The 20,338-nt window shown below is 44.8% G+C and overlaps 1 protein-coding gene and 1 long non-coding RNA gene across 6 annotated transcripts in view; one reads left to right on the top strand and one right to left on the bottom strand.

The window, feature by feature from the left end:
- The window catches only part of LOC143648657 (uncharacterized), a 223,063-nt gene that overhangs the window by 76,805 nt on the left and 125,920 nt on the right, over positions 1-20,338 (top strand). The gene's annotated exons all lie outside the window — the stretch shown is intronic.
- LOC143647736 (uncharacterized) overlaps positions 1-20,338 on the bottom strand; it is a 76,506-nt gene that overhangs the window by 36,103 nt on the left and 20,065 nt on the right. The window contains exon 9 of the mRNA XM_077117505.1: positions 18,537-18,701. Within this exon, the coding sequence (XP_076973620.1) occupies positions 18,537-18,701 (165 nt within the window). The remainder of the gene's footprint in view (positions 1-18,536; positions 18,702-20,338) is intronic.

Genomic DNA, 20,338 nt, shown 5'->3' with positions numbered 1-20,338 from the left:
CCGTGAAATCAGCCAGAAACAAAAGGACAAATACTGTATGGCCTCACTAATATGAACTAACGTTAATGAGTGAACTTGAAGAAGTTAAAAACACAGGTTATAAGGAGATAGACATAGAATAGACATTGGGCAACAGGGCTGATTGTAAAACTTCAGAAATGGATAGCACAATACTACCTGATTGTAGCACAGTAATATACACTTAGGCTGGATTGTATGATATGTGAATAAAACCGCTTAAAAATGAACAAAGAGAAGCAAGTGCTAGAAAAAATGTGGGTAAAGAGATATACCTATTCACTGTGGGTAGGGAAATGAGAGGTGCAGTGTGGTAGTTCCACAGGAGGCTACTTGTAGGGTTGCCATATGATCCTGAAACCCTGTTGCTCAACAGATCCTGGAGGAACTGAGTGTGGGGACATGAGTGGACATTTGCACACTGGTGTTTCGGGGGGCAGTGAATGCAGGTGGCCTAAGGGTACAAGGACTGAGGAATGGAAGGGGGAAGTATGGCGTATACATGCAAAGGAATACTGAGTGGCTACAAAGAGGAATGAAGTTGTGAATCATGCAACTAGAACCTTAAGAGCTATATGTTAAATGAAATGTTAGGAGCATAAAGACAAATATTAACATGCCTCAATCGTTTGGACTAAGTATGTTAGAAATTCAGTGAACTGAAGTCGAGAGCATGGGTTATCAGGTCGGGGCTTATTGCAGAAGGACCTAGAGTGTAAGCTCTTACAGCAGTCACTTATTCAGGAGGTGTGACTGTTAATTCTAAATTTGGAGATGCTGAGCTGTTTATATATAACATGGTCCACCCCAGAGTCTTTGGGTACTTACGTGACACCTGAGACTCACAGCTCTGTAGCTATGAAAGTCAGCAGTACCCTCCTAGCAAACTAAATATTGAGGTGCCCTCTGACCCAGCAATAGCACTACTTGGTATATACCAAGAAGAGCTGAAAGCAGTGACACAGACAGACATTTGCACACCGATGTTCATAGCAGCATTATTCACAGTCACCGGAAGATGGAAACAATCCAAATGTCCATCAACAGACGAGTGGATTAACAAAACAGAATATTACGCAACAATAAGACAAAACAAGATGGATGCACCTTGAGGAAATGATGCTGAGTGAAATAGGTCAGACACAAAAAGATAGAAGCTGCAGGACTCCATTTTTACAGCAATGATAAAGGTAAAATCTGAGGTTTATAATACAGAATATAGGGGACTTAGACATACATAGAAGCTACAGATAGGTGAGTGGTTACCGAATGAGTTTGAACTCCAGAGTAAGAGAATAGATAGAAGTGAAGGCAATTCTGTAGTGGGTCTAATAGGTGATATTATCATATTGCAAGTGAAGATGATTGAAAGGGGTTGTAAAGACCTATGTGTCCCACTGATGAACACTAGAAATTTAAATTAGTTCTTGTAAGAACTATTTCAAAGGTTTGTTTCTTGTACAAGGAGTGTTTTGAGTTCAGGGTACAGGAGGAAAACTGCTTTCGCATACTATGGGCTATGTTTAACAGGAAAACATCAGCAGTACCATAGCAACAGCAGGGGTAAATAATGGGGGGAGGGACAAGAGTTAAGGACAGGTTTAGATGTCCTATTTGGTGAGGGTATGTATTGGTTATCTTTCTCTAGGAAACAATGAAATTATCTAAAATGGAGAATGTTGATGGACTGTGGACTTTGGGCATTATACATGATGCCTAATGAATGCAGGTGGCTGAAGGATGCACTGACCACAAAGTAGATTGGTGAATGATGGTGAATACATTTGATCGAATATTGTACTGCTACAAAAAGGAACAAAGCCGTGAGGCATGCAGGTATGTGAATGAACCTATGGGACATTTGGTGAGGCAAAATAAACCAGAAACAAAAGAACAATTATTGTGTAGTTTCCTTTAGAAAATGCTTATAAGAAAATGGGGGCCTAGATTTTAAGCTCTTCTACCAGACTTAAACTAGTCTGGAGTGGTAATTATTCCTTCTGGATTTTGAGAGGCTGTTTTATATATGTATAACATGGTATTTAGAGATAAAGATAAAGGCGATCGGGTTGGGATTAAGGTAATTCAGAACACAGGGGTAAGGAAGACATCGTCTGTATTTTAGAACCACATCTACTCTTTGAGACCAAAGGAAGAAAGTTTATTTTGTCTGCAACCTAAATTTTAGGTAGCACATAATGTAACTCAACCTGTCTGGACAGCTCTTTTGAACAATTGAAACACTGGGAGTCCAGTATAAGAAAGAGGTCCTTTAGTCCTGTATAGTGTAATGTAAGCCTGGATACATCCTAGAATATATTAAGCAGATAATCAAAAGGTATTGGCAAAGTCCCTTGCGGGATGGGAGAAAAATTATGGAGCTATTAAACTTTACCACAGGGAATCCGGTGATACTGTGTCAAACATTAGGGGCACTCAAATCAATAAGCGAAGCCCTTGATCTTGAGGCTTAACTCTTGCGAAGCTTATGAAGGTGGCGGAGAAGCTTAGCCTACCTATAGTTATGCCTAGGGGTTACTTCTGAAGGACCTCTTTCATTGCTCAGATGTGACCTCACTCTCTCTAAGCCCAGCTCTGTAAGTGAAACCATTGCCCTCCCCACTATGTGGGATGACATCCCGGGGGTGAAGGACTCCTTGACGGCATGAGAGGTGACTCCCAAGGATAAGTCTGGCTCTGGCACCGTGGGATCAACAAGTCCATCCTGACTGAAAGGGGGAAAAGAAGTGTATCTAATAAAGTATCATGGCTGAGATCATTCAAATAGAGTTGAGAGGCTACCATGAAGGTCACTCTTATGCACGCTTCAGTTAGACTCTGCTACTCATCAAAACTTACCAAACCCCAACCAAAACCATTCCATTAAATCCCAAAGAACACCTAGGACAATATATAAGATTCTACAAAGGTTCCACACACTAGGGTAACTTTCCAGAAACTTAGAACCTCAAGATGGGTCCCAGGACCAGATAAGTCATGAAACCTAGAGGGCCCAGCTGCTCCAGAACATCAGCTAGTTCCATCTCCCTACCCCATATTTCTCACAAACCCTTCCAGCATGAAAAAGTTAGAATGGCCATAGCCCAAATACCCCTAAAGAGAGGGATAGAAAGATCAAAGGTGATGGTAAAGTTATACAGAGAGGTAGGGTTTAACAAACGTATATGATTGCTGCATCATTAAATCGATACTTTTTTAGTCTCTAGTATCTTAGAGGAGCTAGTTGTAAAAACCTAAAATTGGGGAATTGTAACCCCTACCAAACTCTGAAATCTGTTCACAACTAATTGTAGTGCTGTGCATTGAAATTATTACTTTTTTGTATATATGTTACTTTTCACCAAAAAGGAAAGAATTCTATTGTGATGATAAAAAAAATATTTATTTCTATGTTCTGTAGCAGCTGGAAGGAAATACCTGAGATGATGGTATGGTAGCCTATGACAAGTCTGGGATCTGTCCTGTAACTACTTGTATAAGAGCGATTTGAAAACCATTGCTTTTTTCTTCCTTTGTTTTGTATATATGTTATATTATACAATAAATGGGGGGGGGAAGAAACGAAAAAATTATTTCTAAGCGTCACCCCCAGAGATCCTGTTTTGTTGCTCAGATGTGGCCTTTCTCTCTATCTGACATCACAAGTGAACACACTGTCTTTCCCCCCTCTACGTGAGACACATCTCCAGGGGTGTAAATCTCCGTGGCAATGTGGGACAGAAATCCAGGGATGTCCTTCTTGACCAAAAGGGGAAAGAGAGAAATGAGGAAAAATAAAGCGTCAGTGGCTGAAAGATTTCAAACAGAGTTGAGAGGTTATCCTGGAGGTTATTCTTACGCATCATATAGAGAGCCCCTTTTCAGATTATGATGTATTACAGTGGCTAGAGGCAAGTACCTGAAGCTGTAGAGCTGTGTTCCAGTAGCCTTGTTTCTTAAAGATGATACTTAAAGATGATTGTATGATGATACAGCTTTTACAGTGTGACTGTGTGATTGTGAAAACCTTGTGTCTGATGCAGAAACCTTTATCTAGGGCATGGACAAATGAGTAAAACATATAGGTAAAAAATAAACAATAATAGGGGAAACAAATCTTAAAATAAATTGTATGGATGGAAATACTAGTGGTCAGTGAGAGGGACGGGTAAGGGGCATGGTATATCTGAGTTTTTTCTTTTTCTGGAGTGATGCAAATGCTAAAAAAAAATGATCATGGTGATGAATACACAATTATGTGATGATATTGTGCGCCACTGATTGTACACCATGTATGGAATGTTTGTATGTTAAATCTTATCAATAAAATATTTTTTAAAAAGATTCCTCCCAGCAGTACAGAATGAGGATTAAAAGACATGGCTTTTTGGGGGTACATAATAGCTTCAAACCAGCACAGGGGGAAAGGGGAAGTATCTGTTAACGTGAATACGGTGTACTTTGGGGGTGATAAAATATTCTGGAATAAGATAGTGGTGATCAATGCACAACATGTACTAAGAAATACTGAAATATACACTTTAAAATTATGTATTGTATGGTATGTTAATTATATAGCAATAAAAATGAAAAAAAAAAGATTTAAAAGAAAAGTCATGTACACCCTTGGTCTTTCTCCCACTCTTTAGGCTATGCCCAAATGAAAGGTGATGGTGGAGTTATAGAGAACAGAGGGTCTAACAAGTGAGTACGATTGCTGACTCATTATATTGATATATCTTTTAGTCTCCATTATCTTAGAATGGCTGGAAGTGAAAACCTAAAATTGTGAAATTGTAACCCATACCAAACTCTGAAATGTTTTACAACTAATTATTGGTACAGCTTGCAAACTTAAAACACTCTCCATTGCATGTATATTGCAATTCCCTTGGTTACAGGCTACTTTGAATAGCTGACGCACAAAAGGAGATGGGCAGCAGGCTGTCCTGGGACATATCACTGAATCCCATGCCTATGGGAGACCAGTAAGGGTAGGTTTCCATGATGAGGCTGTATCATAATGGCCTCTGGATCTCATGGGACTCTTAAGTCTCAGTGACTGGAAGAGAATTGGATTTGCCTGCTTGACTAGGGTAGGGTCAAATCCTGTTAACCTGAACACCCCACCCCCAATCCCAGGAAGGAGCGGTTGTCAGGCAGTGCCCAAGAAGCCCACTGCTGATGCGTTTCCTGCCCCCAGTGCCCCAGATCAGCTGTTGGGGGTTGAATCATCTGCCCCATTAAAGGCATAGTCATGTCCCAACCCCTTGTGCTGCAGGTATGAACCCATTTGTGAATAGACCCTTGAAGAAGTTATTTGTGCCCAGATATGGCTGAAGTCCTTATGAGCAAAGGAAACTGGAATTAGCAAGTGGAGCCACAGGTTGCAGCAAGAAACTGAAAGTCAACAGAACATGGAGAAAAAGGAAAAGGTGCTGCCATGTGATGGAAAAGCCAAGTAACTGCAACCCTGGAAGGAAGCAAGCCTTCTACCCTCTGTGACCATGTGCCAATACATTACGGTTGTTAAGGCGACCCATTGTGTATTTGTTTCAGCAGCCAGGAAATGAAAACTCCCAGTGATCAGGCCTTCCTACCCTCAGTGTCCAAGCACCACTAGTTAGTGTGACATCCCTTCCTCTCTGCAGTGAACAAAACCAAATTCCTTCCCTCCTGGGGCACAGGCTCTTGTGGGTGACACACAGCAAAACCAAGTAAGACATACACTGTGTCAAATGGTAACAAGCAGTCAAGAGCTGGGATTCAGCTCAGTGAAATGACACATTTTAAAGCACTTACTCCCTCTTCCTTGTCTCCCGGGCTCATCAGTCTGAAACTTGTCTTCTAAACCTACACTGCCTGAGTCTGGCCCTCACCTCATAGAATCTTCAGTCACCTGGGGTCTGGGAGGAGAGTCTCATTCCATGGAGAAGAAATCATACATCTTCTTCACGCAGACATAACAGGAGAGCATTAAGCTATAAATATTGTAAGTGCCCAGGTCACAGGGAGAAAGTGGTAGTTTCCACTTGTATGTATCCCAGAGAAGGCCATGTCATTTTAATCCATTCCTGTGGGTGCATGAGACCTTTGATTAGGTTATTTCAATTGAGGAGTTTGCCCAAGGTGAGTCTTAAGCCTTTTACTGGAGTCCTTTAAAAGAGATGAAGTTGAGAGAAGCTCAACACACAGAAAAAGCCCCAGAGAAGCTGAGGGACAAGGACACACCTAGAGAAGCTTGGAGAGATAGAAGCTAAAAGAGAGAAACACATAGCCAGAAGCTGGAAGCAACAGAACCCCAGAGAGAAGGACTAGCAGATGCCGGCCCTGTGCCTTCCCATGTGACAGAGGTGTCCTGGATGCCAGCAGCCTGTCTTCCGAGTCCAGGTATCCTCCTATTGATGCCTTGAACTGACATTCTTTGCGGCTTTAGAACTGTAAATTTGTTAGCCGGTGAATCACCATTGCAAATGCCAACCCATTTTCTGATATATTGCATTCCAGCAGATTTAGCAAACCGAAACACAGTTATTTTAAAAATAACCACCCCCCGCCCATCCTGGCTCTGAGTTGGAATGCTGTGGGGGTGAAGGTTTAATGTGTCCCCTAGTGTGAGGCTGTCCCCTCCACCTGGGCAGGGCCATTGGGAACTGGGGACAAGATCCTTCAGGGGTCTTAGATCAGGGGTCACATAAAGTCATATGCAGAATGCAACCCTTTCTGCCAGTTTAAGATGTGCTGTGACAGCATTTCAAGGCTGCTTCCCTTCTTAGGGTTAGGCCCCACCTACCTGGCTTGGCTGGGGTGGGTATTGGCCATTCCCCTCCAGGGCAGAGTCCTACTTGGGCTCTGTCTTTCAAAGGCTTTAGGGAGGATGGAGGAGTGGCCCAGCTCTCACAGGGGAGACACTGGCCCTTCTTGGTCAGCAGGGGCCTCAGTGGAGGGAGGAGGGGAACTTCACAGGCCTTTCCTGGGCTCTCCCCCAAAAAGTAACAGACTGCCAAGTGAAGCTCAGGGTCAATGAAACATTACAGAAGCAACTGCTTAACTGGAAAAGTGGCATAGTAAAAATTAGCAAAGTTTTTGAAAGTCTTTATTCATATATATTTTATTTTCCTACCATTCACAAAGCAAACAGAAGTTATAAATAAGCAGGTTCGTTAACTGCTAAATAAAATCAGCAATATTCGGGACAACTTTCCTATGCTACAAGGGTGTCTGCAAGACTTTGATGAGTGCATTTTTTTTTTTAGTCTTCTTATTCTTTTTTTTTTTAAATGGGCAGGCACTGGGAATCAAACCTGGGTCCTCTGGCATGGCAGGCAAGCATTCTTGCCTGCTGAGCCACCGTGGCCTGCCCAGTCTCCTTATTCTTGATCTAGCTGTGCTTTCAGCTCCATGGAAATGGGCATGGAAAAGGCAAGTGTGTGTCCAGTTGGTTTTCATTCACCGGTTGGCTCAGCTCTGAGTGTAATTTCCTGGTGTCAATACTACCATGGAGAGGTTCTGCCTCAGGAAGGCCCCAGGCTTTTATCCCTGATGTCTGCTGAGGCCGGGGCAGCCCCCCTGTGGGCCAAGTCCCAGTGCAGAGCAGGTGGGCCTGGAGGGTGAAGCAGGGCCCCCCTCCAGCCGCTGGTCAGGGGCAGAGCTGCCCCTGCTCCCTTGGTCCTCTACCTGGGAAGATCCCGGGGCCCCTTCGGGTGCGTGGGGTGTCTCCAGACCCAGAGCAGGAGTTGAGGATCTGTCCCCACAGCATGTCTGGTGGAGCTGGGGCTGGTTCCTGTGGACAGAGCAGAATGGGAGGCAGCGTCAAAGGAACCTGCCGGAGAACATATCCTTACTCACTGTCTATCCCGTCGCCCACTCCTGCCTGCCTGGTCCATGGGGAAGACCCCATGAGCAGAGAACCCAGGGTGGGGAGGGTCACTGCCAGCTCATGAGGGTGAGACTTCATTTATAGGGCAGTGTGGGTGTGTATACTTTACCCATGGACTTGAGTGCAGCTCATTCCATCTCCGCACCTCAAGCCCACCTGTATCTGATACAGAAACCTGCCCTCCCTGGATGGATCCTTCCAATCCAGGAGGTGCTGGGGGCAGTGGACACGGTTACCTGGTGTGAGCTCCACCCCACCTGCCGGACTTCAGTTCCATCGGTAAAACAGGATGCTAGCCTCCTAGATTGTCATCAGGAGGAGATGCGGGGAGGCCCTGCTGCCTCAGTTGGGGACACTGTTGGAATGTGGCTCGAGTACTAACATGAGTAAAGAGCCACCAAGAAGGGAGCCTGGGAGCAGAGCCCTCCTTCCAAGGATGTCAGCAGGGAGTGGCCCTGCATTTCTTTTTTCTTTTTCTTATTTTCAGCAGGACATGAGTGACTCCCTGGGGACCCTCTCCTAACCTGGAGCATCTGTTGATGGCACTGACCCTTCCATGCCTCTGACCAAGTGACTGGAATGCACTGTCCTCAGTGGGCCATGGGGCCACCAGGGTGTGCAGCACCCTGTGAAATTGCAGCCCAGGAGGGCAGTGCCACCAACTGGAGCCAGACTGGGTGGCACCTGAGGACAGTACAAGCCCCCTCAGCAGGGAGCTGGGAGCTTTCCACCAGCAGGGAAGCTGACTGTCCATGGAAACTGTCCCTAGCACTGGGCTTCCTACATGTTACCTCAGAAGGGCAGAGCAGAAAGGTGATTTCATCCCTTCATCCCCCAGCTATCCCTTGGGGGCAAAAACCTGTGGAAATTCCACGTGAGTTCTAAAAACGGTAAGAAAAGGATGACACTTCCATGACTGCTAGAGGAAACCAGAAATGGCAAGGAGAGTTCTGGCCTGTGGGTGAGGAGCTATAGGCAGAGGCAGTGCGGGTGGGGTGGAGAAGAAGCAGAGGTCCCTCCAAGGTAGCTCTGTAAACTCACAAATCTACTGGATCCCCAAGGGAACTGGCACTGGGACCCCATCAGGGCTTGGGGCCAGCCTTGAGGCCCCTCATCTCTGCCTCTTTGAGCAGCTCTGCTGGTCTCTGTGCTTACTCCTGGTTGCTGCTTTCCTTCTGGACCACTCAGAGAAGCTTCCACAGTCTCCTGGACCCACGTCTCATTTTCGTGATTCCGCATTCCAAAGATTGTAATCTGCTTGTCCCTAGCTCTTCGGCCGGGCATGTACATCAAGGCATTGGCCAGTGTGCCCGTATGAAAATATCATGTAGCCCAGAAAAGGCATGTTTTAATCCTGATTCAATCTTGTGGAGGGGCTTTTTCAGTTAATCCTGATTCAGTGATGTATGTTGTGAATTTTTATTTGATTATCTCCATGAGGACGTGGCACTCCCAACTGTGGGTGTGACCTTTTGTTTAAATGGTGATGTGATTCCACCCTCTCCAGGTGGGTCTTTATTAGTTTAGTGGGATCAAGAGAGGAAACATTTTGGAGAGAGAAAGGACAGAAGCCTCAGTGCCAACAGAGCAGATGTATACGGTTGGAGGTTATTGCTTCAGAGAACAGAGACATGGATGTTTGGAGATGATTGGAGCCCAGCAGACATCACCGTGAGATGTTAAGCAAGCCAGAACTTGAAGAGAGCCAAAGGAAGCCAAGAGATTAAAGCCAGCCCTGGAGAAGCAAAGTGAGGAACCCCCACAGGAACAGAGGCTGAAAGCAATGAAACCCAGGAGGAGGGGACCAACATGCCAGCCATGGGACTGCCAAGTTGACAGCAATGTTCCTGACCCATCAACCTTCCTTGAATTAAGGTATCTTTTCCTGGATGCCTTAGTTTGGGCATTTTTATAGGCTTAGAACTATAAACTTATAACATATTAAATTCCCCTTTTAAAAGCTGTTCCAGATTCAGTGTATCGTGTAGTGGCAGCTTGCAAACTAATACAGCTAGCCTCTGGAAGGGCCCTTTTTTGATCAAGTAACCTCTCCTGGTCCCATCAGCTAATGGCGGGGCAAAAGGGGTGATGGGCTCTCTGTAAGAATGGGCATTAGGGTGGCAGTGGCTGGAGGGAGAATGGATGTTGCAGGCCAATTGAGAATTAGCACAGGAGAATTAACACATACTGAGCTAAGGCTGCACTGACACTTGGATCTCATAATTTCTACCCCCAGTGTAGCTGCTAAGGTACACAACAGGCACTCAATAAGAGGTAACAGCCCCAGATGTCTTAGGTGAAGGCCTCATTTTCCTGGTAAGCTTGTTGGCAAGATTTAACTGGTGCATGAGGTAATTTTTGGCTTCCTTTTCTTGAATGGCTTTATAAAGATTTCATACACATACCCTAAATTTTGCCCACTTCAAGTGTTCAATTCAGTGGTTTTAGTGTATTCACAGAGTTGTGCAACCATCATCATAATCTAATGTTAGCACATTTTCATCTTTCCAAAAAGACACTTGCTGCCCATCTGCCATCACTCTCCATTCCCCTGTCTCCCTCCCAGCCCCTTGCTGCCACTAGTCTACTTCCTGTCTCTATAGATTCACCTATTCTGGACATTTCTTATAAGTGGGACCATAAGAAATGTGGTCTTTCATGATGGGCTCCTACTTAGCGTCATGTTTTCGAGGTTCATCCATGTTGTAGTATGTGTCAGTGCTTCATTCTTTTACATGACTAATAGCCCCTTGTATTGAGTCACCTGCACCCGGCACCCCACCTTCCTTACCTCCCCTGTGGGGAGCCTGACCAGGACATGTAGGGCAAGATGAGGAGCAGAAGCACCACGAAGGCAGCCAGGCTCACCCAGAAGGCAATGACGACCAAGTCTGTGGAGGGAAAGACACATTCCAGAGTTACTTTGATGTCAACAAAAACAACAGCGAGTGAAATGAGCAGAAACAGGGTCCTGGGTGTGGTGTTCTCTCTTCTTCTGGCCTCTGAAGTCTTCTTACCATTGGGAAGATTTTCCTCTAACACACCCTCAGAACGACTGAGGGAGCTAAAGAAGTGGTTTTTTTCAGGGACAGCTAGCCACTGGGTCTCTTTAAGGGGATTGTCTGATGAGGGGAAAAAGCAGTAAAGGAAATCATGGGTGCCCCTGGGCCTGCTTCCTTGGCTGCCACTCCTGCTCAAAGGAACAGTCCTGAAGGGTGGGGTCCCCTCCTTCCCTTCTCACCCAGGAGGGAGGGAGGGGGAAAAAAGGGCTGTGGGCAGCTCCAAGTAACAAGATGGAACCCACCTGGGGCCTTTGGTGACTGGTCCCATTAAGAGCTGCTTTAGAAGACCCCAAGAGTTATTGATTTAGAAGGAGGATGTGCACCGGACCTCAGTGCCAGAGGGTCCCCTCGAAAGGTCCTGACCTCTCAGGAGTTCTCCAAGGCCATCCTTGGCCAGTCTGTTCAGATCAGGGAATCAGAAAGGCTAACCTGGTGGGCAGTGACAGGAAGGAAGAAACACTTTTGCAAACACTATGGCTGTATTTGTGGCCTGAAGCCAAAGGGGCAAGGGGAAACCAGGGAGCATGCTTAGCCTCCTATGGGCCCTGGGGAGAACTTGACAAGTCAGGAGTTGTCTTTCTCTGGGGCCCCAGTTCATGAACATTCAGCTGGTTGCTAAGGGACTGCTGGAATAAGGTTGGTTCTCCTATGGCTGGGGGCACACAGCAAAAACTGTAATTACAGTGGATAAAGCTCTCATCCCAGACAAACCAGACCACCCCAAGACAAGATACCCCAAACAGAAGGAGAAGCTAAGCCTTCTTATAATTATGCCTAAGAGTCACTCCAGAGAACCTCTTCTGTTGCTCAGATGTGGCCTCTCTCTCTAAGCCAGCTCAGCAGGCAAACTCACTGCCCTCTTCCCCCATGTGGGACATGACTCCCAGGGGTGTAAGTCGCCCTTGCAGGACAGGAATCCTGGGATGAGCAGGGCCTGGCATCAAGGGATTAAGAAAAGCTTCTTGACCAAAAGGAGGAAGAGAGAAATGAGATGAAATAAAGTGTCAGTGGCTGAGAGATTTCAAACAGAGTCAAGAGATTTTCTTCGAGGTTATTCTTATGCATTATATAGATTTCTCTGTTTAGTTTATGTCATACTGGATTGGCTGGAGGGAAGTACCTGAAATTGTTGAACTGTAATCCAGTAGCTTTGATTCTTGAAAATGATTATATAACTATATAGCTTTTACAGTGTAACTGTGTGATCATGAAAACCTTGTGTCTGATGCTCCCTTTATCCAGGGTATGGACATATTGGTAAAAAAAAATAATAATAAGGAAAAATAAGTATGTAAATAATAGTGGGGATAAGGAGTTAAATAAATTGGGTAGATGGAAATACTAGTGGTCAATAAGAGGGAGGGCTAAGGGCTATGGGATGTATGAGGTTTTTCTTTTTTCTTTGTATTTCCTTTTCTGGAGTGATGCAAATGTTCTAAAATATGATTACAGTGATGATCAGGATGGCAGAGCGACAGACTGGAAGGTAGCTAGGCTCCTGAGGATTTCATGGAAAGACTCCCCACTCCAGCCTTGGAGACTTTTACATGAGAAAGCTACCAACTTCTATTTCATTAAGCCATTGTCATTTTGGTATTCTATTCACCGAAATCAATTTTCCTTTTAGAATCAGTAAAGAACGGACTTTTTCAATGATTATATCAAAACTTAAAAATTCAAATGAATGTTGACCTTTGAAGTAATCATCCTCTGTCCCCCAGAGCCTTAATTTCTGAAAATACATTTATTGGTCAAACATTTTGGAATGTCTATTTTGGAATGACCTTGAAGAATTAGTTTGTGAATACATATGCACACACACACACACACACACACACACACACACACACACTTGCGCACGCGCACGCCATTTTTATTACTTTATAACGTGGTGTTTCACTTTTGTCACCCAGATGGTTTCAGTCAGCTTAATCATCTGTTTCATTCACTGGACTTATTTTTGGATGATTGTTAACTGTTTTCAAAAAGCTAATCCGTCCTCAAAAGATATGCATAATTTGTCACTGCGGATGTTTCATAGAATGTGCCATGGTCATAAAATCAGTGCCAAAAGAAGAGTTTCAAGAAGTTTTTGAGCAATAACAGAATCATTCAAGCATCACATCACCCTTCTCCCCAGGGCTGCCTTGATGGGAAATGTGTTCACGTCATTCGGAACACCCTTTGCTTAAAAATAACTTTCACTGCTTATGTCGTGCACATGGGACCAGCCTTTTGCTGAAGAGTTAGAATCATAGTTAAAGCCACGATCCTGAAATTGCTCTAAACAAAAGGAAAAATTTATAGGCAAATCCCTTGTCCATTCTGTATATTGAGTTCTCTATAGTGTGTTCAGGAGAGATTGGTTAATTATGTGTTTCTGTTTTTGTGCTCCTGGCTCTTTGAGCAGCAGATGAACAAATTGCCTTATTATTGAAGCTTCTGGAAACAGCACATTGGCAGAAGTCAATGTGGACTATGACCAATTCTTTATAATACATAATTACATGTAAGGAGACATATTGACCCAAGAGGTAAATAGCGACGGCACTAAAACCAAGCACCGCTCAGGGGTAATCAATGCATCTTACAGTCCCTAGGAGGGAACATTAGAACAGGATCTGGTGACGCATCATATTCAAATCATCTGCGTTGCTACTGTAAGGTTGGAGTATGGACTTGGTTTTCTTCTAAGCTTAGCCTCAGAAAAAGGGATGTAGATTGAGCAGACATATTATTGGTCAGATTGGCCCGGACCTCAGGAAACAGATTTGCATTTTCCACCTGGTTCACCTTATTGGAAAGATTCTTAATCTTTCAATGAAACAGTCAGAAGCCACCAGGGTTAAAAGCCTTGTGAAGTCCCTGTAACATAATCACACTAGATTTTGAACCATCCCTGGTAAAGGACCATTGCAGCCTTCAACTTAACACTGGTTCCACATAAAAACATACATAGATTCCTAGATGCTTCCAGCTAGTCTGTGCAACCAAGATGATATATTCCAGCATATGGCACAGATGCTAAAATCTTAAACTCCTTCCTGCTTATTTGGTTACACAAATGAGCCCTGGGTAGTTTGACTTCTATTTTGCCTCCCTATCTACTCAGCACAAGAGATGAACCTAGCTCAGCCTACCACATTTCAAACCCTTCCAGTGAGATCTGAGAGAGAACTTAACTTTTTTTTTTAATATTTTCCTTGAGAGATCTCCAAGCCCACGCAGTCCATCCAAAGTATACAATCAATGCCTCACAAATATCATCACATAGTTTTGTATTCATTGCCATGATCATTTTTAGAACATTTGCATCACTCCAGAAGAAGAAATAAAAAGAAAAACATACATTCCATACTGCTTACCCCTCCCTCTCATATATGACTGGTATTGCAATCTACCCTTTTTTTTTTTTTACCCCTTATCTCTCCCCTATTTATTCATTTTTTTGTCCTTACTTTTTACTCATCTGTCCATACCCTGGATAAAGGGGGCATCAGCTATAGGGTTTTCACAATCACACGATCACTGTAATCGCTATATAGGGAAGGAACGAAAAAGAAAGAACCACTTGGCACTACTTTCAACAGCCGGTCGTGCAAGAGTGGCTCAGTGTCAGCAGGAAGTGGCAGGACTCCCGCAGGGAGGGTGACACCCACGTGCCGGAGTCAAATTCCCAGGACAGAAAGGGCTGTGCACAGGTCGCCAGTGTCCTCGCAGGCTCAGCAGCTGCTCACTGCTGTGTCTATTTATGACTGGCTTTACCCACACCTAGGGGGGTCACTCTTTGTGTTCTCCACATTATTAGGGCAAGATATAAAAATTATGGCAGCAGAAGACTGTCTTCGGGGTTCAGCCAGCTAGATGCTGTCCTGCCATCCCTGGCAGGTGTACAGCAGCCGCGGTGACTCACGGCTCTGTCCTGGGGTCCGGGGGGATGTAGGATCGGGGAGCAGAGTCGCGGTCCCCCTGGGGCACCTGGAGCACGTTCACAGGGCTGTGCTTACGGCTTAACGTCTACATCTTGGTTTCCTCATCTGAAAACTGGGGATGACTGTGGCACCTCTCTCCCAGGGGTGCTTTGAGCACCAAGTCAGGCATTTTACAGAAAATCCTTAAATCCATGCCAGCAGGTAAGTGTAAGCTAGAATAAACATCTGTGGATTGACTGGATGAGGCTGCATTACTGCTCCACTATCTACTATGAGGAAAGCAGAGCACAGGGAGATTAAGTCGTAGCCCAGGTCCCCGCGGCAGGCCTGGGGTTTACACCCAGCCGTCCCAGAGCTCCTGGCTCTCTGCTGAGCCTGGGATTTCTTATATTGCACCCCAAATTCCACTTCGGATGAATCTGAAAACAAACTCTTTGCTAACGATTTGGTACTCCTCTTTGAGAAGAGACCGGTGACAACTCAGGGAGCTGCTGTCCAAAACGGAGCTTCTCGAGTGCATAACTGAGCCAGTGACATTCACCCTGATCTACCCCTTCTCCAAATTTCATTCCAGGCAAGGAAGGGTGCTGCTAGAACAGCTTTCAGTGCTGGGGCCTCCGTGACAACCCTCGGGTTCTAATTCCTCCCTGCTTCTATGACCTCCGCCCTGCTGACCCAGGGTCACTGCCCAAGGCTGTATTTGACACAGGCCAATACAAGCCCTCCCTGAAACCCCTCTGCCCCAGCTTCCAACATTTCCTGCACCCCTCCTTCTCCTCTCCCTTGGTTCACACCCACCTCACCTCCACCCTTCGCAGATTCTTGCGCGGGCTCCCACCTTCTCTTGATCCCTTTTTTGGTGGGAACCCCAGGCCTCTGCCCTTGGATCCCTCTCCCTGATCTTTCGAGGCCATCTCTGGCTGGTGATGCCACAGTATCGGGCTCCTCTCCAGCCCTGTAATCCCAACCTCATACACAACTGCCCAGGGACGTCACACCGGGACAGCTACCAGACACTCAATTCGACCCCTGCCCACCCCATGGAGACAGCTCCTGTGCAGTCTCCCATTTCCTGAGCCAAAAATGGGAGTCAGGCTTCACTCCTCTTCTCTTCTACCCCATCTCGGATCCATGAGCAAATCCTGTTAGTTACACCTTCAAAATGGGTTCAGAATCCAACCACGTCTCAGCCGCCACTGGCTCACCTTGATGACTGCAAGAGCCTCCTAGTGGGTCGGCTTCCACCTTGCCACCCCCTTGCTGAGTCCTCACGCAGCAGAGCAGCCAGAAGTGAAGCTAAAGGGAAGCCCGCCAGGCCTCTCCTCTGCTCGGCTTCCCCCAGGGGCCCCCAACTGACTCGGCACCCAGCTTTAAAGGCCCTACGTGATCAAATGGCCTCCCCAGGCCCTCCCCCTCGCTGGGGCACACCAGAGCCTCTACAGCATGGCCAGACGGTACCTTCATGCCCTGGAACCCCACTTTCCCGTGCACCGTCCCCAACATTCACCATCACCCCTCTCCCCTCTTGACTATCCTCCATGAAACGTTCTGCTACCCACCGACCTGTACAAGACCTTTTACTGCCTGTCTCCTCTGACCCCACCAGAATGTGGGTAGGCTCCTGTTAGCTTTGTTCTTGCCATACCCAGCCTCCTGGAACATTCTGTGGGCCTCAAACAGCTGCTGAAATGAATGAATGGCCCATGCTTCAAATGCTCTTCAAAGAGATGCTCAATTCCACCCAGCATACTGCCTTTTAAAAGGCAGGTTAAAATGACTGAGTATTTTTAGAGAGCTTTTCCAAACAGGGAGGCAAAGCCTGTGTTACAGAAAACTTCCCTGCTCAAGAATCTTATTTACCAAGTTTGTCATTTAACCTAGTTCAAAAATGTATGCCATTTTTTTTTCTATTGACATAAGGTTCTTTTTTTAAAAAATTATTTATTTATTATTAAAAAAATTAAGAACAAAAACATTAACATATCATTTCATTCTACATATATAATCAGTAATTCTCAATATCATCACATAGTTGTATATTCATCATTTCTTAGAACATTTGCATCAATTCAGAAAAAGAAATAAAAAGACAACAGAAAAAGAAATAAAATGATAACAGAAAAAAAAAGATTATACATACCATACCCCTTACCCCTTGCTCTCATTGATCACTAGCATTTCAAACTAAATTTATTTTAACATTTGTTCCCTCTATTATTCATCTTTATTCCACATGTTTTACTGGTCTGTTGACAAGGTAGATAAAAGGAGCATCAGACATAAGGTTTTCACAATCACACAGTCACACTGTGAAAGCTGTATCATTATTCAATCATCATCAAGAAACATGGCTACTGGAACACAGCTCTATATTTTCAGTGTATGCCATTTTTATCCTTTTGAAGGCTAAGTGCTAAGACAGCAAAGCACCCAGAACTCAAATGTGCCTGGATCCCACTCCATTGCTTTGCCCTTTCCCCCACAAAAAGTAACCTGGCTTCTTGAAGTCAGTGAATGCCGCCTTTAGATTAGAGCCAGACTACAACGGAATCCTCCAACTCTGATTTCCTGTTGCAGGGTCAGGCCTCAGAAGTATACATTCGTGCACCCTGGCCAGTGCCTGGCCATGCCACTTGCAGCTGGTGACGGACCAAGCAGTTTCCCAGCCCGTATCTGTAATAATTACCCATTTCCTGAGCCCAACAAGTGTCCGCTGGTGCTGAGAAGTGCTTTCCACTGGGCTGGGCTCACTCAGCCCCCATCCTTGAGGGGTAAATGGAGAAGTTCCTGTTCTTCAGCGAGATGTATGAGCACTCCCTGGGGAGTTGAAAGCTACAGAGCTGGGCACCTTCCAGCTTCCACCTGGCACTCATGACTCCAAGCCAGGCAGTGACTACAGGCACAGCCTCTCCGTGCCCAGCTATCTTTTCCCACCTGACACGCCGGCCATCTGAGCACTTCATCCTCCTTCTGAGTGGGACGGGAAAACACAGGGACCCCATGTACACCTAACTCCCTATAGCCAGAGTCCAAGAACCACCAGAGAAAGAAGACAAGGCCAGGCTCACATTTTCCCAGGCTTCCAGTCTTCCTGGCCTTAACCCACTATCTTGCCTCCAAATCTTGCACACACTACAGACGCACACAAGCAACTTTTGGCAGATTTCAAAATTTATTTCATCCTTTATTTTTCTAGATGCCTACACACAACTTTCGGCAGATATCAATATTTTTTCATCTTTTTATTCTAGAAGTTACCAATGTGTGGTAAAATGGTTAAAAAGTAGACCAATGGAGGGAAAGTAGTAAAAATTCCAGATAATACATAGAGAACTATTAACCTTCAAACCAGTGATTTGAAAATTTTCAATTTTACCTTGTTTAAATAATCATAAACTATGTTGAGAAAAAGACTTCAGCTATTTCATCAACTCCACTACAAGTCTTTTCTTTTTCTCAGACAAGAAATGCTAAAAGGGCAAATATACACAGAGAGGTAGATAGCGGGAAACTAGGTGACGCAGTTATGGGTATTTCTCTAATCTGTATTTTCCAACTGCCATAATGAGCATGAATTACACGTATAATAAAAAGTCAACTGGGTCCCCACCTTCATGTAATCTAAGTAATGAACGCCCCACCTACCTTGTTGAGCTTGCCAAGCGAAGATATGAGATCTGCCCATTCGCCCGAGGACTCAAAATTTCTCAGAGCCTTTTCAATCACTGAAGAGTAATTTCGGTACCTGTAATCATTTAACAGTTCTTGCTCTTCTGGATCCATCTTACATTCTTGCAGCAGAGTTGGTATCTAAAAGCAAATCAAAAACAAACAAATGAATGAACTATTCAAGGAGATATAGTTGCCTAAAGGTGAAAGATATGTCCACAAAATGACTGTCCACACACTTACTTAACAATCCAATTTAAACATCTGGCAAGGTCCCTATGTCAGGCACAGTGGGAGATAAGAGGGAACAGTTCCTGCCTTTGTGGATTCCGAGGAATACACGTGGACAGGACAGAAAGAGGTAAAAATGCTGGGGCTTTACTTAATTGACAAAATTAATTTGAAGAGTGAAACTCAACACACTAACTAAATACTCAGCTGGTGACTCTGCATGCAGACAACCCCTCTCACCTTAGGGGATTTATAAAAGTAGGAGGAAAAGTCAGTCATTCTGTTCCTCACTTGAACAGTCTATTTAGCAGTTCAATCTTCTATAATTCGATTGGGATAAAGGATTGGAAATATTCCACAAGAAAATCAAGTGGAAAAAAACTAAAGGTTAAACAAATAAGGATGTAAAGGTGAAGTGTATGATGGTGGCATTGTCAGAAAGCTGCCACTGGCCTGCTCAGATACTCAGCTCCATCACCTGGGACCAGGCTCCAGCACTTGGGACTACGCTCCAGCACCCAGGACTAGGTTCCATCTCCCAGGACTATGCTCCATTACTCCAGACTAGGCGCCAGCACCCAGGACTAGACTCCAGCACCTGATACTAGGCTCTAGCACCCAGTACTAAACTCCATCCCCCAGGACTAGGCTCTATCACCCGGGACTAGGCTCCATCACCTGCTAGCCCTGGATAGGTATTGCCCTTGCAGTTTTATGCCTCAACAGGAGTACACGGTCTTGACAAGGATGTGTTATATGAAAGTCCAAACAGTCATAAGTGTCTTTATCTTACCCTTATATGTTCTTTGGTGGATCTTTTATTTTTTTCTAGGGCTGAGCCATTACAAATGCAGCTGTTATAAAGAGGAGACAGAAACCATCTCATTCCAACTCTGACAACCTACCATTGCCTTGCCTTTTATTTTTATCCCCAATATCATAAAAAAAAACATGAAATGCTAGACTTATTTTTTTAAAACCCATCATTTACGTTATTAAATACACTTGCATGCTTATTTTTGAGCTTTTTTTATTCTTTCACTTTTAAAAAATCTGAAGTTCAACTTACCAGCCTATTCATACAAGTTACAAATACTCCACAGGATACAGAAATGTCCAATGATTCCCTTGATCTGTCACCAAATTCCACACTTCATATCTTCTTAAAATCAATGGCCTGTGAACCCTCAAACTTGGGGTTTGTTCACATGAAATTTATCCCCACAAAGGATAGGCTAAGCCTACTTAAAATTAGGCCTACGAGTCACCCCCAGAGAACCTCTTTTGTTGCTCAGATGTGGCCTCTCTCTCTCTCAGCCAACACAATGAGCAAACTCACTGCCCTCCCCCTCTCTACGTGGGATGTGACTCTCAGGGTGTAAACCTTCCTGACAATGTGGGACAGAAGTCCTAGAATGAGCTGGGACTCAGCACCAAGGGATTGAGAAAGCTTCTCGACTGAAGGGGGAAGAGAGAAATGAGACAAAATAAAGTGTCAGTGGCTGAGAGATTTCAAATAGAGTCGAGAGGTTATCCTGGAGGTTATT

This window comes from Tamandua tetradactyla, chromosome 10 (genome assembly GCF_023851605.1).
Source record: "Tamandua tetradactyla isolate mTamTet1 chromosome 10, mTamTet1.pri, whole genome shotgun sequence".
NCBI classification, from domain to species: domain Eukaryota; kingdom Metazoa; phylum Chordata; class Mammalia; order Pilosa; family Myrmecophagidae; genus Tamandua; species Tamandua tetradactyla.
The sequence above is the reverse complement of the archived record's forward strand: the minus strand, read 5'-3'. Positions and strand labels throughout refer to the sequence as shown.